General features: G+C 38.8%; 1 protein-coding gene across 1 annotated transcript; it reads left to right on the top strand.

The window, feature by feature from the left end:
- The first annotated feature begins 5,037 nt into the window (after positions 1–5,037).
- TTPA (alpha tocopherol transfer protein) lies at positions 5,038–25,807 on the top strand. The gene is made up of 5 exons (XM_036264275.1): positions 5,038–5,247; positions 13,209–13,362; positions 20,472–20,665; positions 22,288–22,398; positions 25,559–25,807. Exons 1-5 carry the CDS (start codon positions 5,044–5,046, stop codon positions 25,730–25,732), a joined length of 837 nt encoding a protein of 278 aa, XP_036120168.1. The 5' UTR covers positions 5,038–5,043; the 3' UTR covers positions 25,733–25,807.
- Positions 25,808–26,188: the final 381 nt, after the last annotated feature.

Genomic DNA, 26,188 nt, shown 5'->3' with positions numbered 1-26,188 from the left:
AGGGCTTGAAACCGAGCAACAAAATACAGTAAAACCTCGATGTAACGGACGGATTCGGGGGAGAGGATGTAACGGACTGATTTGGGTGAGAGGAGTCTGTTAAAGCCAAAAGTCCATTATATAATAAGTAGGTTTTCCAGATACATAAGTCAAAAAATGGACAAATTAGTTTACCTGTTGTTACTCATGTAGACACGTTTGTGTAATTAAAATTAAGTATGAAAAGTTTAATTTCATAGAAAAGTTTTCTATATGCATCACTGTAATTTTAAGTGAATACTAAATAGGTGTAGTAAATGCATGCATTCACCAGACACTGCGAGTAAACACATGCACACACCGGGGTGTGGGTCAGCGCACGTGGGAAAGGGTGGTGTGTAGAAACTGCTGCGGAAAGTTACACCGCGCCTCTCAGGCTGTGGTGTGATCACGTGCTGATCATTTGCCAAACATTTTTATTTACAACAGGTGACTCTTGGATTTAAGTACGAGACTATAGTTGTAGATATGTAATATTTATTTATGTCAGCAAAATTACTTAAGCGTTTTTTTTCCAGCATATGGCCTATTTGCTAAAATTTGTTAAAAACAGGACTGCATTAATAACAAAAAAATAGCCTTTTAATTTCATGATAAGCAAATCTTGGCTTAAAAGATTTTTATTTTATTATTATTTTAAAAATAGGTTGTTATTGCCCTGGCCAGTGTGGCTCAGCGGTTAGAGCGTTGGCCTGCGGTCCGGTGAGACCCGGGTTCGGTTCCCACTAAGGGCACGTACTTCGGTTGCAGTTTGTCCCTGGCCCTGGTTGGTCGTGCGGGTGGCAGCCACTCAATATGTCCCTTCACGTCGATGTTTCTCTCTCTCTCTCCCTTCCTCTCTGTCCCTCCCACTCTATCTGTACAAAAAAAAAAAAAAAAGGAAAAATATCCTCGGGTGAGGATAAAAAATAAATAAAAATAAAAAATAAAAATAGGTTGTTATTGATTTTTTTAGAGAGAGAGGAAGGGAGAGAGGAATAGAAACATCAATGTGAGGGAGATGCATGGATCCGCTGCTTCCTGCATGGCCCCCACTGGGGATAAAGCCCACAACCCGGGCATGTGCCCTGACCGGAATTGAACTGGAACATCTCAGTCCTTGGGCTGATGCTCAACCCACTGAGACACACCTGCCAGGCAGTTAAAAACATTTACAAATTAAAAGGATATTAATTTTGACATGTGACATATAGACTGGAAATTTTGTCCGTTGAATTCGAGGTCCGCCAAATCGAGGGTTTGCTGTCTAGAACTTGCACAGTCACCTCCAACCACTGAAACAAAAGATTTAGTTGGTTCTGGCTATCAGAACTTGATGTTGTACCTCCTAAGTAAAAGGTCAAAACAGGAATAGATACTGTTAAGCAGGAGCTAGAGTCATAATGTAGGAAGTGAACAGAATCAAAAGCATGGGCAAAGGTGACACATTATTTTGTCTGACCTAAGATGTTTTTTTCTTTTTTTGGTAAATGGCAGCGTTAGTTTACGTATCACTTAGAAAGAAAAACATTATATTATACTGCTTTCTTATCACCCAAATATTTTATTTCATATTTATAGAAAGAGCTTTTATAGACTTAATTAGATAATAAATTTTGTCATATACAAGTCAATAACATGCCCTCTGCCGGGTCCTCATGCCTGCATTTTTGATGTGTGCAAGCAACATCCAGCATGTCACCGCTGTGGCCTGACTGATAGCAATGATAGGAAGCCATGTAGTACAGTGCAAATTTAGAGATGTACAATGTGGAAAAGGTGTATCTCAGAAGCAATAAAACAAGGTTCAGGGACTTGGGCTAGAGTTAGGTGTTACTATGTAAGGTCAAACAAGAATAGTAATCAGAATAAACTACATGTGATCCTGCAATACATTCATCTGGGAACATGGGTAGCAAAAGAGCAGACACAAAATTAGCTGATTTAAATTGGTAGTCAGGTGAATTAGAGCTCAGTGCTGGAGGCACAAAATAAAGAATGTGTGACCATTATGTCATGTTGAAGCAAAATCTATATTATAACTCTGTCTGACAATGAACAGATCTTGAGTGAACAAAAGGATGCTTATTTGCTATCCTAAATTTGTCTTTATTACAACACACTGTCATATATATATATATACATATATATATATTATTTGATTTGACCCTTGCAACATCTCATGTGCTAAAGGAAGGAGCCCCATTCAGAGAGGAGGAAGCTGAGCCTCCACAGCGAGGCACTTTATCTTAGAATCACATATCTGGCGAGTATCAGATTCCAACTCTGGCTTTCTGACTCTAAAGCCCAATGCTTGGCTTTACCACAGGAAAGACTGCATCATCTGTTATTGCTGGATATGATAACCAGTCTGTGATTTGATTCTGCGAGTCCAGATGAGCCAAAGCTGTACATTTGAGTAAGCAGAGGTATTCTCAGATTCATTCTTCGTTGTTGGGTTTTAATGTAATCAGGGTCAAATGCCATGTTCCAGAGGGAGTGGTCTAAACAATCACAATGTTTATAATATGCCAGCGGCTCACATAGGCAGCTCAATGTGCTGCTTCCTGCACATTGAGCCCGCAACCTGGACATGTGCCCTGACCGGGAATCGAACTGGGACCTTTCAGCCCACAGGCTGATGCTCAATTCACTGAGCCACACCATCCGGGCCCATCTGCGTTTCTGTTTCCTTATACCATTAGATTCTAGAAACCCTCTTGGAATCTTTGTACTAGAGGAGGCTGCATGTATTTGCAGTAAGCATGAGAGCTCACCAGAATAAAATATGAGCATAACAAAATTGAAAACACTTCAAAACAAAAATTGAGTCACATCTCCTGAAAACCTGTGCCAAGAATTCTAAAAATTGTATGTATGTACATCCAAGACACATTGTTGAAACACACAAGTATGTCTGCGTTATTTAACAAAAAGTGATGAACGCTTCCCTTTAATGTCCCTAACTGCAGACATTGGCACTGCTTCACGTTTTTGTTCAGATATCCACTGCTACCACGGCCACCTCTTGTGAAATTGGGAGCCATCTCCCATGGCTGTCTGGGTTCCATTTTTATCAAGTTCAATGGCCCTTAACTCCATCAACCAGTAAACATTCTTTTGTGTTTATAAGTCTCAGAAATGCAGAAACAAAAAATTTGGACTCCTCTTCCACACACATATAGCTCCCTTGCATAAAAGGATACTATAACTGATATTACAGCTATGCCAATGATCTCTCGCTAAACTTTCTGTCCAGTTAAATAAAAACTGGATGCTAATTGCTAAGAACAAGTAGAAGAATATGTTGAAAAACAAACTGAAAGAGAAGAAAATATGCTACACATACACTCTCTTGTTAACTTACTTTTTAACACTTTAAACTACTAGAGAAAACCGGCTTCCCTTATACCTTGAATTATCCAGAGCTCCAAGTATGGCTTTACATGGGCTACTGCTTTGACTAGCACTTTCTTCCTGCTCTCCCCCTCCTCTCTTTCACCTGGAATACCTTCCGAAAGCATCCCCTAAGGACAGACAATGTCTAGTCAGCTAGGCTTCCCATGCTCTGGAAGCACTCTCTCCACACTTCTTTCATAATAGTTTTTATGCCCATAGCTTTCTACCTAGCTCCAAGTACAGATCATAGCTCTCTTCCTCATTTGCAATAACTTTCTCATTGAATTCGGATGATGTATTCTACTGTCTTCCCAGATCCCTTAGAATAGAAATCCAAGCCTGTGGCCCTGATATCCCGGATGTCCCTGGGCCAGCTTCCTCACCTCTTTCAGGTGTTTATTCAATCATCACTATCCCCCACCCCCACCTCTGTCTTGCTTTATGTTTCTCTGTATCTTTTATTGCTATCTCTCATACCATGCCTTAATTATTTATTATTGTCTATCTTCCTCATCAAGAATGGAAACTCCCTGATGACAAAGGTATTTGTCTGTTTTGTTCGCAGGTGTACGCTCAGTACCAGGAATAAGGTCTGGACACAGTAGCCACTCAATAACTAATGTTTTAATGAATGAAACCGCAGTCTGTCTCACCACCCTCTGAGTTTCTTAAAGACAAAAATGTGGTTTTGTTTGGGAAATTCTAGCATTTTCCTGTCACATAATATATATTCAATAAGAATTGGTCTCATGGATTCCCCCTGGGGGAGACAGGCCAATTCTAAGAGAGTTACAATAGATAGATAAAGAAATGGAGAATTTAACAAACTTTTTGGTTCGTACATCATTTCCTTGCTTCATCTTAAGTAAGGACTTTGGCCTGCCCACTGAGAGACCAGACATGGGGGTGGAGGAAACAGCAGAAGTATACGGTGTGCAGACGTTTTTTGGCACTTGTGAGTCATTTATACAGGGGTAACAAGTAGTTTACAGTTGTAATATAAACAAATAATAAGCTTAAGGCAAATAGATAATAAAAAATTCATAAATAATAATACAAGAGTAAACTTTCACGTACTCACAACTGTAAACCTCCATTGTCCGCCCCTAACAGGGTGAAGAACTGAGAAGACTTGGCCTGCATTTGGAGGAAGGGAAGTTGTGAATCTGGAAGGGTGGCATTATCACAGTTTGAGGCTGGGAGTGTTTGGAGCCTTAATGACAGATGAAGGGCTCAGCAGTGAGTGCCACAGCGCATCAAAGGGTTGCTAATGGGTGGGGAGAGAGAGGGGAGGGGAGAAATGGGGAAAAAAGTTCTTTATCACATGTATTTGAAACATCTCAATCAATGTAGGCAACAAAGTTTTGACATCCTCTGTTGGCGCTGACCACCAGTGACTTCCCCGGGGGAAAGGATCGGTTTACTACCGAGTTTTCAGAATTATTAGCGCCGGTGGGGACACCACGTGGTTTCCTTTGGGGAGGCAGTGAATGGCCGGCCGTGGGCTGGGCGGGAGGGTAGGCGTTCGCTGTGCATCGGCCACCGGAGGAGGGGCCAGAGGGTGGCGCGCGGTCCACAATTTTCCCGGTCGCCAGGGCCACTCGGGCCTAAACAGAGGCGGCGGGCATGGCAGAGGCGCGACCGGGGCCGCCGGCGGGGCTGCAGCTGAGCGCGCTGCCGGACCACTCGCCGCTGCTGCAGCCGAGCTTGGCGGAGCTGCGGCGCCGGGCGCGGGCGGTCGACGCTCCCTCAGGACCCCTGCAGCTCACCGACTCCTTCCTCCTGCGCTTCCTGCGCGCCCGGGACTTTGACCTGGACCTGGCCTGGCAGGTAAGGGGGCCTCCCCGCTGCGCCCCACTCCGAGGGCAGGGTTGGGTCCCCGGGAGTGAGCTGCCCTGACCCCGGCGAAAACCGAATCGCTAGCAGGACCTCGGTGGGAACGCGCCCCTGGCGCACGGGACAGCGGGCGCCGTGGCTGCGGGTGTTCTGAGAAATCCAGCTCCGGTCCTCCAGTTTCTCTGGGTCTTGGAAAGTTAGGCAAAGCTGGAGCCCTCCGGAGTGATGACCCTTTTGACCCCAAACACTGGAACTCTGTCCTTGATGAGTCTCGGAAAAGCCTTTCCTCTTCCCTGGCAGAAAGCTGGTGATATAAAACAAAACAGCTGAGAGGTAGGAAGCCTAGATTTTATCACATTTTAGCAGGTAACTCCACGTGTGGAGGGGAGAATGAAATTGCCAGTAAGACAGAGGGTCTAAAGCCAAATTCTAGCGAAATCGTATTATTAATAGTAATTTTTAAGTGTCAAGGCTGTAAAGCAGTCCAGTGTGTTTTGAGTAGAGGAATGAGGGATGAGGCTGTGTGTGTTACCAGGTGTGTCACAGCTGGGCGAGAGAAGGGGTGTTGGGAAGGCAGGAATCAGGAAGAGGGATGCGACCTTCAGGGCTCAGCATCTTCATCATTTAAATATTGGTGAGAATGCCTACCTCATTGACTCCTTTCCAGACTGACCATTAACTAGTTTAACAGAACCAGACGTGCCCAGTACAGAGCTTGGTACAGAGTAAGCACTCAGCAGTTGAACCTGATCTAGTCCCCGCTCCAGGTGGCTTGCTCAGTGTCATGCAGAGGCGATTTGAAAGGCAGGGGAAGTATAATAGCACAGGATCCCAACGTGTCTCACTATGAGGGTTTTTGGTTGTTGATAACTAATTTTTAATAGAAAAAGTCAAGACTACTGGTGGTAAAAAAATAATACATAAGTAGTAAAGAGTACAAAGTAAGTTTCTAAAAAGTAACTTCCTAAAGGAAAAAAGTTTCCAATCTCAATCCTTAGTTTGCCAAGCGGTCCACCCAGAGGCAGTTACTCTTACCTGTGTCTTGTTTCTCTTTCCAGATAGTCTACCTTCACACAAGCAGATGTATGTATTTTAGATTTTGCCTTTTTATTTTTTTTTCTTATTTATTTTTAGAGAGAGAGGAAGGGAGAGGGAGAGACAGAAACATCAGTGAAAGAGAACATAGATTGGCTGCCTCCTTCATGCCCCCTACTGGAGGTTTGGCCCACAACCTGGGCATATGCCCTGACAGGGAATTGAACTGGTGACCTCTTGGTGCATGGGTCGATGCTCAACCACTGAACCACACCAACCGGGTGCATTTTGCCTTTTGAAAACCTAATTTCCATAGAGATCATTGTATTTCAGCATGTATACATACATCTTATTCTTTTGTGGACCTTGTGCAACTCATTGTGTAAATACACTATGCTGACATTTATTGAGCAGTCCCTGTTGTTGGACTTGTCATCAAACAAGGGCACTGCTGCTGTGCACACTCCTCATTCCTCATTCAGTGGTTATGTTTTGAGCTCCTACATGTGCCTGGCAGTGTACAAAGTGCAGTAAACAAGACAAAACGGGTGTCTTCCATTACCAACTATATATTCTAGTCTGTCTTTGTGCAAAAACAGGACTATATCTTTATAGAACAAGTTCAACCTGCAGAATTGCTGAATGAAGTAAGATGTACTTTCAGTGTTGAGGATTATAACAGCTGTTCTCCAAATTAGGGCACTAATTTGGTCAATTCTGCATTGCATAATGATACCTTTTCTGCATATTATCACCCATGCTGTATTAGTCAATATTATGATCTGTGGGTCATCCTGCTAGGTGAGAAACTGGTTCTCATTCTTATAATATGCATGTACTTAATTACAAGTGAGGTTAATCATCTTTCACATATTTAACATTTTAAAATTATATTCTTGGTAACTGCTTGTTTTGCCATTTGTTTATTTTCTTCCAGTTTATTTATATAAAATATTATATACATACAACATACATTTTTTATTCATAAAATATCTTTATAGAGTTCTAGTTTGCTGTCCTAGTTTGATGTTTGTCTTATGATATTGGTAATGCTATTTTCTTTCTATGCAGAATTTTAAGTTTTTATGTAACAATTGTATTGATATGATTGTTCTCTGATTGCTTCTGGGTTAAACAAAGCTTTTTTTTTTCTTTATTGATTTTAGAGAGAGAGGAAGGGAGAAGTAGGGAGAGATGGAAACATAGATGAGAGAGAACATTGATTGGCTGCCTCTTGTGCCCCCCACTGGGGGTTTGGACCACAGCCTGGGCATGTGCCCTGACTGGGAATTGGACCAGCGACCTCTTGGTCAATGCTCAACCACTGAGCCACACCGGCTGGACTGCTTCTGGGTTTTATAAGCTCTTCTCCTTTCCAAAATTTTCTCTAGTAATTTATGACTTTCCTTTTTAATGTTTATATGTTTATGAACATATATATGCAATGAACACATATATATGTTGTAGAGGTAACTAACCATAAAAAATATATGATTTATTGATTTTATTTTGTTTGCTTTTTAAAAGACACAGACAATAGGAGGGTAGTTACCAGAGGGGAAGGAATTTTGGGGGTAAATCAAAGAGACTAAAGGTCAAATATACCATGGCAGGGAGACTAGACTTTGGATGGTGAGCACATAATGCAATATACAGGTGATATACAATTACATAATTGTATACTTGAAACTTGTATCATGTTATTAGCCAATGTCACCCCAATAAATTTTATAAATGTAAAATAAAAAAAACAAAAGCAACAAAATGGAAGAAATAAAAGTTACCTCCAGCCTTTGTGTTATATATTTTTTTCCTGTATTCTCTGTGTATCTGAATTGTTTCATTGCAATATGTCCTTGAGGAATTTGCTACCAAGACTGTGTCTAAATCTACTGAACAGGGATCAAGTTTCTGTCTGTGAACTCTTTGCCTTACTTTTCTGCCAACTGGAAATGAAAGGGAAAGATTTAGAGCATAAAAGTATTTATTTCCTTTACAAAGACAGTTAATTAAACTCAAACTTTCTTATTTATAATATAAACACCCTATAGTTTTATTGAATAAAGAAAATTCAATAAGTCCCTTGATTGCAATGAAATTTCTCATTTTTCTAGTTTTTGTATTTGAAGTGATAATGAGTTAATGAGGTTTTTAATGAGGTTATGAGGTTTTTAGAATCTTAATGGCTTTCAGAATGCCTGTTCCTTTGTAAGTAGTGTTTGCGAGGATTATCTCATTATTATCTCATGTTAGAAGAAGCTGAGATGTCAAGTTACATAACTTGTCAGAAGTCACAGTTATTAAGTGGTAGAAGAAGAATTTGAAGTTAGGTTAAACCTGTGGGAGTCTGTGTTCTCAAGTACACTACACTTGTCCTGTTTGCAGTGAGCATAAAAACAGCCAACTCTTAACCTCTGTCTGTTCTACATATTATTGTGAATTTCTGTCTTTGACAATAAATGGTCCAGTTCCTTATATTTTTGCTCCATGTGATTTTTTTTTATCCTCACCTGAGGACATTTTTGCATTTATCTTTAGATAGAGAAGGAGGGAGAGAGGGAGGAAGAAAGAGAGAAACATCCATGTGAGAGAGCCACATCGACTGGCTGCACCCACACCACCCCAAATGGGGCCGGGGTGAACTGCAACTGAGGTATGTGCCCTTAGTGGTAACTGAACCCAGGATTCTCTGTTCTGTGGGCCGACGCTCTAACTGCTGAGCCAAACCAACCAGGGCCATGTGATGTTTTTTTTAATTTTTATTGTTGAAAGTATTGCAGATGTTTCCCCTTTCTTCCCTTATTAACCCCCTTCTCCCCACTCCCACCCCCCACCCCCACCTTCCTCACACTATTGTCTGTGTCCATTTCCACGGGATATGTTTTTTATCCTTTAAAAAGCTTCCAGATACTTGGAAGCTTTCAAAGTACCATTGACTGTCCCTGTTAATTTCCCACTAAATGTAGCCTCTTTTGTAAAATTTACTTATAGTGTCAGTTTCAGCCTCCATTCTAGTCCTGTGGCTATTGTCCTTAAACAAATGTGTAACTTCTCTGACCTTTAGTCTTTTTTTAAAAAAATAAGTTTTCTTTATTGATTTTTAGAGAGAGAGAGGAAGGGAGAGGGAGAAATAGAAACATCTATGAGAGAGAACATTTATTGACTGCCTTCTGCATGCCCCCCACTGGGGATCGGGCCCACAACCTGAGCATGTGCCCTGACCCGGAATCGAACCAGCGACCTGGGTTGACACTCAAACACTAAGCCACACCGGCTGGGGCTTTAGTCTTTTTTATTGATTGATTGATTGATTTTTTTATTTTTTGGGGGGGAGAAAGAGAGAAAGGAGAGAAGAGAAGATAAACATCAATTGGTTGCTTCCTGTACACTCCCTGATCAGGGATCAAACTCGAAACCTAGGTTTGTGCCTTGACTGGGAATCGAAACTGCAGCCTTCTTAGTGTAGGGAACGATGCTCCAACTAACTGAGCCACCCGGCCAGGGCTGAGCTTTAGTCTTTTTATGCATAAAAGGGGGGTAAAGCTCTCAGGTCGGATGTGATGAAGTATTAAAAAAAATGATGCCATTAAAGGCTGTTGAAAGCTGCACAAATATGGTCATTATTTTGTTGAAAGTACATGAAAATGTAAGAAGGAAGTTACTGTATTATAAAGCATAGTGAAAATAAATGATAACTTTTAATATTTATTTGTTTCTAATTGTGGTTCAAATAATGATATTTACTTACACCCAGTTTTTTTGTTGTTGTAAAGTTTAGGTGGTTTGTTTGAGAATTGCTCAGTAGCATTTTGTGATTTACATAACTTATTTATGTCAGTTGGACCTTTGAATTCATTTATCAGTGGAAAAGTAATAAAGATCCAGCTTTAAATATTTCAGTTTACAAAATTTAAATGTCAGAAGCATGAGAGTTAATAGTGTGTCTTTAGAAAAATAATTTTTTCAAATGTGTGGATCTAGCTGGTTTACTCATGCAATACATTAGTTCCCCCTATGCTCGGGGTATACTTTCAAAGACCCCAGTGGATGCCTGAAACCAGATCGTACCAAACCCTAGTTATAGTACATCTGTCCCCTACACATACATACATACCTATGATAATGTTTAATTAATAAGTTAAGCACAGTAAGAGATTAATAATAAATTAGAACAATTATGACAATATACAGTACTGTAATTAAAGTTATGTGTATGGTTTTTGGGCCATTAATGAATAAAATGAAGGTTACTTGAACTCAAATCCCTGCCTTTCTTATCTAAAAGACCCCTTCCAGTGAAGTCACAATTTTGATCATTTTATAGGAAAATAAAATTGTTATTTCTATATAGGCGCTAATATGCTTCTTCTGGTATTTTGCTTAAATCAGAATTAAAAGGACTATTTTTTGCCTGCGGGAACTATGAAAAATGTAATGAGCATTGTAAAAAATGTTTGTAGCACTTATTCTGATGCCCACTTAGACGGGAGGGGGAAGAGGAATTCATCTTATAGACTTGGATGAGTATATCGGAATCTACAATGTGACTTGTTCTTACTCCTTTCGGAAACTGCTGTTTAGGTCACCAATTACTTCCTGGTTGGCAAATTTACTGAGTTTTCCCCTTTCTTACCTCTCTGTTGCATTTAACTCTAAGAAACATCCTCTTTATTAAAAACAGTTAAGAAAAATTTATTAAATGTAGAAATGGAAGAGAAAGACAGAAAGAGAAAAATACAGGGAGACAATATGAGAGAGTGAGAGAGAACATCACAGATGGTCCTTTTCTCCCGTCCGTGACTCTGGTGGTGCTTGGATTTTTACATTTATATTTGTAGTTTCTCCTCCAGATTATTACAATTTTGCAGTTACAGTTTATGATTATTCCATTGACTCTCAAATATAAAATGTGTCTTTTCATCTGAACTTTAGTTTTATATCTCTTCACATTCAAATATATTGCCATTTAAAAAAAAATTGAGAATGCTAAAATCATAAAGGAAATTAAAAATAGTAAGTTTTAAATATGTAATTTGGTTTTTGTATTCTCCACAATACACCGGCAGTGTTTATATTATTTGTAAATATAGACTAACCATTACTGGTGGTTCTTTTGGTAAAAAGAGAAATTGAGATTCCGTCAAACCATATTTTGTCAAGACCTAATATCTAGGCATACCATACCTCTCTGAGTGCATACACTATTAACAAAATCTATTTTTGTTGTTTTTCTATTAGTAGAAAGTATAGCAGTGGTATAGAGATGTTCCTTTGTGTCTTTGATTTAGTTCTTTTTGTGGGAAAGAAAATAAAACCCAAAAAATTCTAGTTATCTTTAATGTAAACCTGCATTAAATTCTTGGATGAGCCAATTAACCCAAATGACTTTTCCTATTGTGACAGTACTAACCACCACTCTTTATGCCCATGTATGCTTTTGCACACCACCCTGGAAGGCAGATACTGAGAAAATAAGACTCGACAGGGTTAAATAGTCACTCAAGATCACATCGGTAACAAGTGGCAGCATCAAGGCTTTTCTGAAGAGGCAGCCTGGGAACTGAGCTTTTCATACATAGCATGGCCTGCATGTCCTTTGGTCACCCATACATACCTCCAGTGAGATCGGGGGTTTATTCTGGTTGCTGCTTTCACTCAAGTGTCTAACACAGTTTGTAGAACATTGTACATATTCCAAACGTGTTTGTAGAGTTAATCCACTAGATTGATTTCTGTTCCTTATTTCAAAAAGACTGAAGGTGGATGTTCCAATTATCTGTTGCCAAATAACAATCCACCCCCAAATTTAGTGGCATAAACCACAGCTATTATTTGATTGTGATTCTCCAGGTTGGGCAGGCCGAGTAGGTCTGTTCATCTCTGCCCCACATTGCATCAGATGGGACTTTGGCTGAGGTCACACCATCTAAATAAGACAGTGTCTCGTCCTCCTGGGCCTCTCTGCATGGACTTTTCATTTTGTAATCTTACATGGTGTCTGGATCCCAAAAAGCAAAAACAGAAGGTCCCAGCTTCTGAAAAACCGAGCATAGTGTTACTTCTGCCATATTCTATTAGTCAAAGCAAGACGTAAGGCCAGCCTAGGTACAAGGGGAAGGAGTCAAATGGATTCCACTTCTTCATGGCAGGTGTGCACGGGGGTGTGGGGTGAGGGGTTGGCAGCTCTCTTTGGAGACTTTCCATCACAGAAGACAAATAAAAATTACTCAACTTTGAATTTGTGATCAATTCCTATCACCTGGAATCTTTGATGAAGAAAACTTTTAGCTAATCAGAAACAGCCGAGCCCAGCCTTTCTAAGGGGGGTGGGGTTAGCTGCTGGGGGTTCTCATGGTTTGTGTGTGACCAGGCAATAAATGACGAGATATGTGTCACCTGCCTTTCAATGAGAGACCATGTCCATCTGGTAATGCCTACTCCTGAGTTTTGTGTTCAAACTACATTTCGAATGGGTATTTTCATGTAAGTTTCCAATAAAGTGGACTTGATTTAGGGAAAAAAAAGAAAGAAAACTTTTAGGCCCTGGCTGGTTTGGCTCAGCGGTTAGAGTGTTGGACCAGTGAGTCACGGGTTTGATTCCGGTCATGGGCACGTACCTCAGTTGCAATTCATCCCTGGCCCTGGTTGGGGTCGTGCGGGAGGCAGCCATTCAATTTCACATTGAAGTTTCTCTCTTTTCCTCTCTCTCCCTCCCACTCTATCTGAACAAAAATGAAAAAAAGTCCTCAGGTGAGGATAAAAAAGACAACTTTTAGTTTATGTGCTAAAAGGATACCCTAGATTAAAATCCTGACATGATGGATGGCCAGGGCCATACGTAATGCCAAGGTTTTCCTGCCATTTTTATGAAATGCTTACCATGTATGCTCTCTGTGGATTATTTCTATTTTGTTTTTCAGCTACTAAAGAACTATTACAAGTGGAGAGCAGAATGTCCAGAAATAAGTGCAGATCTGCACCCAAGAAGCGTTCTGGGCCTTCTGAGGGCTGGCTACCTTGGGATTCTCAGAGGCCGAGACCGCACCGGCAGCCGAGTTCTCATTTACAGAATTGGTACGCCAGACGGCACTGCTGCTTGCTTTGTCTTAGAAGGCTTCAGTGAGTCTGTATTGAGCATTTAGGTGTTTAGATTTTAACTTAGGTTTATTTTATATTTTAATGTCCCACGAGTATAATAAAATTGGTGGTTGCGAGAAAATCAACAAAAACCAATGAAAATCTCACTTCCATGTTTCCACACAGTCAACTGTATAAAATAAGAGAAAAATTAAACAGAAGAGAATTAGGGGGAAAGGTGAAAAAGGTCAAGGGAAAGTGTTGTAAAAATACTCAGTAGGAAATACAAGTCGGAGTTCTGACTACAGTCACACATGGAGGCGGTCTGTCCTGTCCCTGATGTACACCAGCCACCGAACCTGGGCACACTGCAGCGGTTTACTACATATTTTGGAGTGAGTGAGGACGAGCTGGACAGCGCCCGGCTGCGAGGGAGGGGCTCGTTCCCGGGCAGGAGAAAGGCGGTGGGGAAAGAAGGCCCAAGAGGTGCTGAAGACACTGTACTCCACATGCCCTCCTGCTTTCCATCACTTCCCTTTTCACCATAGTTCTTCCTAGTATTTCTTGTAGGTTGGTGACCAGTAACTTCGGCCCCTTCCTTAGACCTGCATGAGATCAAAAACGGCCTTTAAGGGAGAAGGACACATACCACCTACAGCATGCTTTCATGGCCCAACGTTTTATGTTTGTTTTTATTATTGATTTTAGAGAGAGAGGAAGGCAGAGGGAGAGAGAAAGAAATATCCATCAGTTGCTTCCTCTACGTGCCCTGACCGGGGATGGAACCCATAACATTAGTATGTGCCCTGACCAGGAATCAAACCCACGATCTTTTTTAAAAAAATTTTTTTTCTCTATTGATTTTTAGAGAGGGAGAGAGAGATAGAAACATCGATGAGAGAGAACATTGATTGGCTGCCTCCTGCATGCCCCCTACTGGGGATCAGGCTCACAACCTGGGCATGTGCCCTGATCAGGAATTGAACTGGCAGTCTCTGGGTGCATGGGTCGATGCTCAACCACTGAGCCACACTGCTGGGCAAACCCATGATCTTTAGGTGCATGGGACAATGCTCCAACCAACTGAACCACACTGCCAGGGCATGGCCCAACATTTTATGAGCAGAATCTTATGAATTATGGTCTTGCAAAAACGTACACATCTTTAAATATTTTAGGAGACTTTAAAATATGTATAGATTGGCTTTTCCTGCCTGTTTGTATATACGATGATGGCCTGTAGTGAAACTGCTTGCTTTCTTGCAAGAAGGCCTGCATTTAATTCTTGAAAGGGCATCAGAAAACTGAGTAAAATGATTCTATGTTTTTGCTCCAGCATATGTGTCAAATATAGCTGGGTTAGTCATGAACTCATTGTCTACGAACCAGACATCTATTTATAGGCAGGGATAGACATTTCTGTCTTATTGCTCCTGCAGTGTTAAGGGATGTTGAATGAAGTTCTTTGAGTTCCTTGGGGCAGGGTTGCCAGATTTAGCATAGTTCCTGTGTTTTATGTAGCAAGTAAACCTACATTTTATGAAAATATAGGGGTCCATTTATATTTGAATTTCAGATAAACAACAAGTAATTTTTGATATGCATGAGGCATACTTACTCTACAGTTTATCTGACATTCAGCCTTAGCTGACATTCAGCTATAACTGGATGCCTTATATTTTTACCTGGCAGCCCTGCACAGGGATTCCAGGAACTAAAACTGAAATCTATACATGATTCTTTCTGCACGTATCCTGGCTCTGCGCTGCCTGGCTGGAGTTTTTCTAGTTTGTTCATAAACTAATCGGAGCAAATTAAGTAGTATAAATGACAATTTAATCATAAAAAGACAAATATGCTACTTTGATCATAAAGACCTTAACTCTGAGTCAGGTCTCTTATTGTTTAGCGAGGGCCTTTGTAATATTTTCATGTATAAGTTTACTATTTAACTCCAAGAGATTTTAAAATCAAGAAAAACATGCAGGTTTACTGGTGGTCAGAACAGGGTATGTAGAACAATCTGTGTGTTATGTAGGATAACATGTTGTTCTAGGGTGAAAAGTAGAAACTCAGAAGAGTTTTATGAAGAAAATGAACATACAGATTTATAAATAAAATACAGATTTATAAATTTTATAAATTTAGTTGAATTAATGGGAGGAACTATGAAAGGAAATCTGCAGTAGAGCTTTTTAAAAATATATATATTTATTGTTGACAGTATTACAGATGTCCCCCATTTTTCTCCCTTTACCCCCTTCTACCATGCCCCTACCCGCCCCCCCAGGCCTTCACCACACTGTTGTCTGTGTCCAAGGGCTATGCATATAAGTATGCACATTCTTTGGCTTATCTTTTTGATAGACCATTAGCTTAACCACCTTCTTAGGTACCATCTCTGTGGAGTAAAAGCAGTGAAAAATGCAGTCTTTACCCCAGGCCGGTGTTGTTAGCCATTATTAGTGTACAATCCATTGGATATACAGTGACCCTGAAAAACAGGGTTGCACTACATGGGGACACTTATGCATGGGTTATTTTTCAATAAATACGTGCAATACTGTAAATGTGTTTTCTCTTCCTCATGATTTTCTTAGTAACATTGTGTTCCCTCTAGATTACTTTGTAAGAAAACAGTCTATAATACATATAACATACAAAATATGTGTTAATCTACTGCTTATGTTATTGGTAAGGCTTCGGTCAATAGTAGGCTACTAGTGAAGTTTCAGGGGAGTGAAAAGTTATACTCAAATTTTTGACTGCCTGGTGGTCAACACCCCTAACTGCTGTGTTGTTTGAGGGTCAGTTAAAATTCTAAGCCTTTTGAGACTCACTACTACACTAAAGCAGAAAAAGTAAAACTTAACTTTAAATGTAAAGTTTTGACGATGGCTTAATTCTTAGGAATACAGTTCTTCGGAATACATTGCCTGGTTGGAATCTTAGCTCTACTATGTTCTAGCAACACGGAGAGCTGTGTAGCTATAACTCCATTTTCTCATCTGTCAAATGAGCATAGTAAAAACTATCCCATAGGATTACGGTGACCATTAAATTTTGTAATGTATGTAAAACATAATTAGAACATTACTTGGTATATAATAGTCACTCAATAAATGTTAGATACATGTTGGAGAAGAAATAAAAAATTTAAGGCATGTTTTTCTTTTGCCTTAAAGGAGATTAAAGTCTAGACCAGAACTATGCAATATAATTTTCTGTGATGATAAAAGTGTTCTATAGTAGCCACTAGCCACATGTGGCTGTTGAGAACTTGAAATGTGGCTATTGCAACTTAGAAACTAAATTTTACATTTTATTTAATGTTAACTAATTTGAATTTAAATAGCTACATGTGACTAATGGCTACCGTATTGTACAGCACAGGTCTTAACATGCTGGTGGGCTCAACAACTTAGGTCTATAACTATTTTCTGAACTGTAGACTTTCAGTTATTCTGTTTATATTTTTCACCATGGTCGCTTTCAGCCAATGTTTGAAGTAGTATAGTATATTTGAGCTGGATTGATTACTTAAATTCTTACCACGAATCCAAGGCTTTTATTTTTTATTTTAAAAAAAATTTTTTTCCTTTATTGATTTTAGAGAGAGAGGAAGTGAGAGGGAAAGAGAGAGAGAAACATCGATGAGAGAGGACATCAATTAGCTGCTTCCCGCATGCTCCCCACTAGGGATCAGGACCACAACCTGGGCTTGTGTCCTGACCAGGAATTGAACCGGTGACCTCTTGGTGCATGGGTCAATGCTCAACCACAGAGCCATACCAAGTGGGCAGGAATCCAAGGCTTTTAAAACAAGGGGCAATTCCATTGTGCCTTCATAGTAATATTTCTGATTATCCCGGCTCTATTTCTTTATTTTTTTTCTATTTTTTATTTTTATTTATTTATTTATTTTTGTACGTGCCCCTAGCAGGAACCGAACCCGGGACTCTCTGGTCCACAGGCCGACATTCCAACCGCTGAGCCAAACCGGCCAGGGCCCTGCTTTATTTCTTTAAATTTTTCCTTGCTAGTAGACCCTACCCATGGATATTTAAATCTGTTAAGGATCAGCAGTCCAAAACAAAACAAAACAAAATGTTCTCCCTAGTCCCACAAGGCCCTCTAGCCTCCACTCCACCTCATACCACTCTGCTGAAATGACCTTAACAAATTGTCAGTGACCTCTTTTTCACCAAATCAAATGGGCATTAAATGGACACGCTATTTCACTTGACTTTTCAACACAACAACACAGCAAACCACTTCCTCTTTTAAAAATTTTTTTAAAGGATTTTTTGTTGACTTTTAATCCTCACCCGAGGACATTTTTTGATATTTTGTTCAGATAGAGTGGGAGAGAGAGAGAGAGAGAGAGAGAGAGAGAGAGAGAGAGAGAGAGAGAGAGAAACATCGACGTGAAAGGGACACATCGAGTGGTTGCCACCCACACGACCCAACCAGGGCCGGGGACAAACTGCAACTGAGGTACATGCCCTTAGCGGGGACCGAACCCGGGTCTCTCGAGACTGCAGGCCGATGCTCTAACCGCTGAGCCAAACCGGCCAGGGCTTTGTTGACTTTTAGAGAGAGAAGGAGGGAGAAAGAGAGAGAAACATCTATGTGAGAGCTGAACATGGATCGGCTGCCTCCTGTATGCCCCCTACTGGGGATCGAGTCAGCAACCCCGGCATGTGCCCTGACCAGAAATTAAACTGGCAGCCTTTCAGTGCATGGGATGATGCCCAACCAACAGAGCCACACCGACCAGGGTTTTTAAAAAAATTTTTTAACAAATATATTTTATATCAAGGGAAGTTTCATGTAAAGGACATTTTCTAATTTAGTAATTTAAAAAAGAGGGACAGAAATAAAGAAGGACAATTTATTAAAAAAAAGAAGAAACGTTTACACTCAGACATCAAAAGAATAACATTATAATTCCTGGAAAAAATTCAACAATGTCTGTAATTTGAAATAGTCTAGCACTTCTATATGAATTGCAAAATAGATATGTAATGCCATGCAAATGGGAATTTTCTGATTCTGATTTAAATGGACAATGGCTATTTTAAGACTATTTTACTGGAATCTTTCGTTTTGGGAATACAGTGTACTTATATGATATTAGAACAAATATGGTCAAGTTCTGTTGATTATAATCCCAAGGAGAGGAAAGGCTTTTCTGAGAAAAAGAAATTAATAATTATGAAATTAAAAAAAGAAATAAAAACATTACCAAACTACTGATAGTAATATTAAAACATCATAAAACTAAGTTTTGGATCCAGTTTGGAGTATATATACCTTTGTTTAAGAAATAATTATTATTCAGATTTGATTCAAATTTAAAAACACAAATTTTAATTTGTATTCTTCTTAAAATTATTGCAATCATAAACATTATGTAAAATATTTTAGAAGAATGACTACCATATATATACCGATAACACTACCATATATATACCGATAACCATATTTTCTAGATCATTCCTCAGCAAGCCCTCACTTTATATAATTTATGTTGGTTAAATGCCTGCTCTTTCTTGAGATGGACTCTTCTCATGCTCCTCTGATGCCACATTCTCCTGCTGTTTTCCTCCGATTTAACTGGCTGCTCCTTCTTAGTCTCCTTTGCTGGCCTCATCTATTCTACTCACCCTTTGAATTCTGAAATTCCTTAGGACATTGGCCCCAACCTCCTTTTCCCTGGCTACTTTACCTCTCTACCACAACAAAGATAAACATAGATCTAAGACAATCCCTTGGACTCTCATGTAAACACAAACAACTTCCAGATATGTAGCCACCCTCATTGCCTCTTTGTTCCCAAGACCCATGCAGGCTGTATCCAATGAAATGTCTCACCATCACCATTTTAACTTGTCCAACACAACTTCTCTTTTCCAACCAAAACATTTTTCTTACAGTGTTTCTTATCTCAGTAAATGGTTACCACCATTTTCTACACAGTTGTCCAAACAAGACATTTTAGTAGTTTTCTTTTAAAGATTAAAAAAAAAATGTTTTTATTGATTTCTTAGAGAGAGAGGAAGGAAGAGAGAAACATTGATTGGATGCCTCCTGCACACCCCCTACTGGGGTTCGAGCCTGAAACCCCAGGCACATGCCCTGACCAGGTATTGAACTGGGACCTCTCAGTCCATGGGATGACAACTCAATCCACTGAGCCACACTGGCTGGGCATAGCCTGTTCTTATACCAATAGCCTACAATATCTTTTCCCTCGGAAACTGTTTTGCTTCCTTTAATATTTCTTGCTTTAGTAACTGTTCCCTTGGGTTTCAGTGCCTTTGTTTATTGAGTTTGGTTCCTCTCTTCTTTGTGTATCTGGGTTTCAAAAAATATGACAGTTCTTAGTGGATGGATATTTCATTCAAGATTACCTGCTTGCCTGCTCATTACTATCCTTTCTGCTTGCCTGCCCATTGCTATCCTTTCTGCTTGCCTTGGCCTGCCCCAGGAATGGTGGGGGAGGGGAGAGGAGAAGAATGTCAGTAACTCTTAGCACAGGGATTTCCTGTTTTTCCTGGTTGTGTGCTGCTATCTGAGTGCTTCCCTGACTGTCTTCCGAAGCCCACACTGTTCTAGCCTGTCAGGACATGACTCTGCTACCTGCTGCTTGTCACTGCGTGGTGTCAGAGACATCAGTCAGCCTGTCTAGTCCTCAGACATTTCCTTTTGCAACCTCTGGTTCTATAGGGCCCTAGTTTTACTTCATAATCCAGGCCATGCCTCCTCCATTTCTAACACCCCTGAGCTGGGAGCACACAGAGAGGTGTTCCCACTATTAGCCAATGCCATCTCCTGCATGTTTGGGGCTGTAGTTTCATCTGACAATCAAATCCAGCCTGCATTTATTCTTTTTTTGCCCCATGCTCTTAAAAACCTGTCTGTTTTTTGGTAGGGAGAAGCAGGCTTTTGTCTTGGGGCCACCAATTTGATCTATCATTCAATTCATGATCTTCATACATATTTTTATTCTTATTGATACTTTAAATCTAAAAAAAATCTGTTTCCCCTTGCTTTCTGATTTTTTACACAAATGCTGAGATACTGTATTTTTATTTTTTTAGCACAGTGGGACCCAAAAGTTTTTACAGCTTATGATGTATTCCGTTTAAGCCTAATCACATCCGAGCTTATCGTCCAGGAGGTAGAAACCCAACGGAATGGAATCAAGGCTGTCTTTGATCTGGAAGGCTGGCATTTTTCTCATGCTTTTCAAATGACCCCATCTGTAGCCAAGAAGATCGCTGCTGTCCTTACAGTAAGTGTATAGTTAACTTTTGGGATAACACTTCCAAACAAGGGATTTTAATTTAGTTGTATGTGATACCAAGAGAAGGGATAGTATATTTATTAGAAAATCAAATAAAATGTTAGAAATGGTACATAGATTTCAATAATGCTAAGAGAAAGTAAAGTAATTCATGAGAAAATGTTGCAACAAATTGTGAAAGTATGTTCAAGATTAGTAATCATAAAATGTATACATTTAAACAATAATGTGGTGACTTTATCTTTCTATCATTAGAATTCTCTTCCTAAATTAAAAAATTGAATGAAAATAATATTTATTGCAGTGATACAACAAAAAGTCACAAATTTTGGTAGGTATAAATCGAGACAGTTCTTTTAGAAATCAAGCTTTTTAAAATGGCCACGATTTTTGCCCCAGTAATCCTACTTTGGGGACTGTAGCCAAAGAATAATCTTAACTATAGTATGGACATTGTATATAGTAATAGTTTATTGTGTGCCAGGTACTTGGCTAAGTGTTTCAAATGAATTACCATTTGATGGCCATACAAACAAGCCTATGTCATATGACTAGTATTTTCCCCATTTTACAAATTGGCTCTGCCAGAGAGGTGACAACCATGCCCAAGCCCATGCATTTTGTCAGTAGGGAAGCAAAGGTTCCAGTCCAGATCACCTGAATTAAAAGTTGTGCTAACTACCATTATTGCCTCTTATAGATAAAGATAGGTGCTGTAACATCAATTCTTCTAGTACAGAATAAAATTAGAAACGACTTATTTGTCCAGAAATAAGAAAACGGTTACTTAAATTATGGTACATTCATCTGATGAATTATTGCAACATATTAAAAGTTATGATGTTTACAATAATTGTGTTACACCAGTATCAATGGGACAAAACAGGATACAAATGATTTAGAGGTCATATTAACAATTTTGTTTAAAATAAAGTTATGCATAGAAAGAACCTGGAAGGAAAAGCCCCAAATAGATAACATATCTCTGAAAGCTTTGCATGGGGGCAGAGGGGAGAGAATTTTGTGTGAGAGAACATTGGCAGGAAATATCTCTACACTAACAATACATCTTTGGGTAGAAAAACTATTGATGAGTTTTTTTTTTTTCAAGTCTTAACTTTTTAAATGTTCTGAATAAGCCTATATTGCTTTTATGTTAAAGACTTATACCAGTGTGAAAAGTTTAAAAGTGTGTGTTTATTATACTATTCTTTCAACTTTTATGAAAGTTTTATTTTTTTCTCAGAACAAATATTTGGGGGATAAGGTTAATTGTTAACATCTACATAACTCATTGGTTCTTAAAAGAACATTTATATATGATTGGGGGAGCCATTCTTTGTCCTTTATTTATGAAAGATGCAGGTATTTCTTAAAATATTTTGCCTAACTTACAAATAAATACTTTTTATGAATCTTTTTTAATTTAGTGACAGTGTACTATAAAGAAGGCTACGTTGTATTGCTGGAATAAATATTTTTGAAAATGAAAGTATTTTCATTAGTTGCTGCTGTAAGTTCAGCAAGAGTTCAAAGAAGGGGCTTGTCAATAGAAATATATATTTATTCATGTTTTGTTATTAATAAGATTTTTACTTTATTTTCAAAAGGATTCCTTTCCATTAAAAGTTCGTGGTATCCATTTGATAAATGAGCCAATAATTTTTCATGCTGTCTTTTCTATGATTAAACCATTCCTGACTGAAAAAATTAAGAAACGGGTGAGTGAAATATATTCAAGTCACTATTTCTCTCTACCAAATATTCCAATCCTTTCTCATTTAAGAACTGCTTTATTAAACACCCCCCACCACTGAACCAATATTTTGAGTATTTATCTAACAAGCCAACTATTATAAATTAAAATTTCTTTTTAATTTTGAAAAATCAATTTAGTGAGTCTATAGAGTAACTGGGCCTCTGGCACAGTGCTGGTAGATGTGCAATATAGTATCTTCCCTATAGAGGGCAGTGTGGTAATAGTTATCAAAATGCCAGCCTTTGTGCTTCTGGCAATGTAGCCCATCCGCACATGAACAAAATTGCATATACAAGAGGATTCATTGCAGCAAAAGTTTGTAAACCACCAAATGTTCATCATCAGGGGACTGGTTAAATGAACTTTGAGACATTGACACAATGGAATACAACAAGATTTGCAGGATATATTGTAAAATGAAATAAGCAAAATGCAGAAGAGCATTTCTGGTATGCTACCTTTTATGTAAAAAGGGAAGAAATCAGAATCTATAGTTATGTTTACATTAAAATTACATGAAAAGGATTAACAAGAAAGCAACCTAAGTGCTTATCTATATGGAATAGAGGTGTGGATGGGGTGGATGAGGATAAGGTTGGGACCTAGACACCTCATTGTATGCCTTTTATCTTGTTTTGATTTCTAGCCATGTGAATATATTATCTATGCCAATAAAAATCAATATTTAGCCCTGGCCAGTTTGGCTCAGCGGTTAAAGCGTCGACCTGCGGTCCGGAGAGACCCGGGTTCGGTTCCCGCTAAGGGCACGTACTTCGGTTGCAGTTTGTCCCCGGCCCTGGTTGGTCGTGCGGGTGGCAGCCACTCGACGTGTCGCTCGATGTGTCCCTTCACGTCAATGTTTCTCTCTCTCTCTCCCTTCCTCTCTCTCCCTCCCACTCTATCTGTACAAAAAATGGAAAAATATCCTCAGGTGAGGATAAAAAAAAATAAAAATAAAAATAAATCAATATTTAAAAAACATTTTTTCTTTATTGATTTTTTTAGAGAGAGAGGAAGGGAGAGGGAAAGAGAAATAGAAACATCGATGAGAGAGAACATCGATTGGCCACCTCCTGCATGCCCCCCACTGGGGACTGGGCACACAACCTGGGCATGTGCTCTGACTGGGAATCGAATTGGTGACCTGTTGGTACATGGGTCAATGCTCAAGCACCGGGCCACACTGGCCAGGCAAAAAGCACTATTTTTAATATATATATATATATATACTTTATATATATACTTTATATATATATTTTAATATATATATATATATTTGTAATAGAAAAACCAAAGTACCTGAGGTATGTGACTTTATATCATGTTAGTTAAAGAAAGGAGATTTTAATATTATTTTTTTACCTATCCTGTTGAGCTTTATCTCTGGTGACTATCTAATATCTCTTAGGATATTCATTAATCTGCAAAGGAAAATTTTTAAAGCATTTATTTAGATAAACATTAACAATATCTAATGCCTGAAAGAAAATCAGTTTTTAAAAAAAAATTATTTTAGCGAGAGGAAGGGAGAAAGAGAGAGAGAGAGAGAGAAAGACATCAGTTGCCTCCAACCGTGCCCCAAAACCTAGGTATGTGCCCTGACCAGAATCAAATCTGCCTCCTTCTGGTGCCCGGGAGGACACTCAACCAACTGAGCCACACTGGCCAGGGTGAAAAATAGTTTTAAAAGCTTTGACAATTTAAACCTCATTAAAGCTCTAACATTGTTTAAATATAAATAGTGACCATGTGAGTTATATTAGCTTATTGGAATTTTAGAAAGTATAGTCTTTCATGTTAAAATGTAACATCTTGCATCTGTTTAGAAAATTGTGACCCTAGAACTTCTTTACAGGTTACCCAGTAGGTGTTTCTATCTGTCTTCAGGAAGACCCATGCCTCTGAACACGACCCCCTTTTATTCTAGTATTTTCATAAAAGTTAATTTGTTTGTTTATTTATTTATTTATTCTTTTATCTCTTTGGTGTAGTTTGATAAAAGCTGGGCACCCTCTGTTTAACTCTGAAAGATCTAAAAACAAGTATTTCTGTTTTTGGTTATATTCTGGACAAAGGAAAACAATAGCAATAATAAACTGAACCCCCAAAATAGGAGAATATGAGCAGAAAAGAAAGAAAAATAAAAAATTAAGAAGTTAGGCAAAGCATTTCAGTGAATCAATTGATATGAAACAGACTTGCCAAAATGGTGGGGGTGGGGAATATCCCAGTCCAGCCACTTTTCCTCCTTTTCAATATTTTGGCAATACCCTATGGATGCTCTCACCCCCCCTCCCCCAAGGAGATAGTAGACTTTCTTCTCTATTAGCTGATAATATTTTTAACATTTCAGGAAAAAATCAAGGGTTGAGTGCAGGAAACTTGTATCATTGATTTACACAGAGTAGGTACTTATTAAATGATTACTGGATATATACATGAACATTTTTCCCTAGCAGATGGAGAAAGTTTTTTATTTTTTACTTTTTTTTTTTTTTTTCTAAAATGATATGCTTTTAATTCAAGGTTCCACATCCTTAACTTCAGGACATTATATGATCAATTATTATAGTTTAAAATAGTTGAAATTTTAACCATTGTAATTGTCTCTTAATTTTGTGCTAGCCAAGAGTATCCATCAAATGTACCACATAAATTATTCCCCATATATCTAATTTTGTGCTTAAATATATGCTTTCATTTTATATGAAATAATACCACTCAGGACATTTTTACCATCTACAGAATAGTCCAAGGATATTTGATATTTTGCTAAGAATCACTTGTACATCAAGAAATGAAAATTATAAAATACCTTGATTTAGAGTATTAAAGATCTACTTGTGAAAGAGGAAAACAATCTTTTTTAAGAAATCTTATCTAGTTATAAGAATGCAATTATAAGAAAACAGTAAGATCAAATTCATAAATAGCACAATCTAAAGAAGTAAAATTCTTAGATTCATAAGAAGAGGAATAAAGGATGTGATATCTATACATACTCTCGTATCTTGGAATTTATTAGAGTACCTTATTTTATGGTGTTGATTTACCATTGAATATTCTTCTTATGTATCGAGAGGCAGAAGACGAACCTTCTAAAAACATTTTGGCTATTTCAGATTCATTTGCATGGGACCAATTACAAACAAAGCTTACATCAACATTTCCCAGACATTCTTCCTCTGGAATACGGTGGTGAAGAATTCTCCATGGAGGACATTTGTCAAGAGTGGACAAATTTTGTAATAAAGTCTGAAGATTACCTCAGCAGTATTTCACAGATCATTCAATGAGAAGATATTATTTAATGTCAATGCCTTCCTAATGAAAAATACATGAATGAGATCCTACCCGGTTACATGAATGAAAGAAAAAAAAGTCTTTTTAACAAATTAATGCTCTCATTGATCTTTTGTAAACATCTTCTGACATAAGCAACATGAGTATTTAGGAAACTACTTTTTAAATGCATTTTTGTTCCCTTTTTTTTATCCTCACTAGAGGACACCTTTCTATTTTTTTGTTCAGAGAGGAAGGGAGAGAAAGGAAGAGAGAGAGAGAGAAACATCGACGTGAAAAGGCACATCGAGTGGCCACCACCTGCACGACCAACTGGGGCCGGGACAAACTGCAATCGAGGTACGCGCTCCTAATGGGAACCGAACCTGGGTCTCTCTGGACCGCAGGCCGACGCTTTAACCGCTGAGCCAAATCGGCCAGGGCCATTTTTGTTACCTTTTAAGTAATTA

Source organism: Molossus molossus, unplaced genomic scaffold (assembly GCF_014108415.1).
Source record: "Molossus molossus isolate mMolMol1 unplaced genomic scaffold, mMolMol1.p scaffold_m16_p_16, whole genome shotgun sequence".
In the NCBI taxonomy this organism is placed as follows: Eukaryota; Metazoa; Chordata; class Mammalia; order Chiroptera; family Molossidae; genus Molossus; species Molossus molossus.
This window is presented reverse-complemented; position numbering and strand designations above follow the sequence as displayed.

Excerpts from the sequence above, each read along its gene's own strand:
- TTPA (XM_036264275.1), top strand. The coding sequence starts at position 5,044 with ATGGCAGAGGCGCGACCGGGGCCGCCGGCGGGGCTGCAGCTGAGCGCG. Across the intron at positions 13,363-20,471 it reads AGTTCTCATTTACAGAATTG|CACAGTGGGACCCAAAAGTT; the intron begins GTACGCCAGACG and ends TTATTTTTTTAG. Across the intron at positions 20,666-22,287 it reads AGATCGCTGCTGTCCTTACA|GATTCCTTTCCATTAAAAGT; the intron begins GTAAGTGTATAG and ends TATTTTCAAAAG.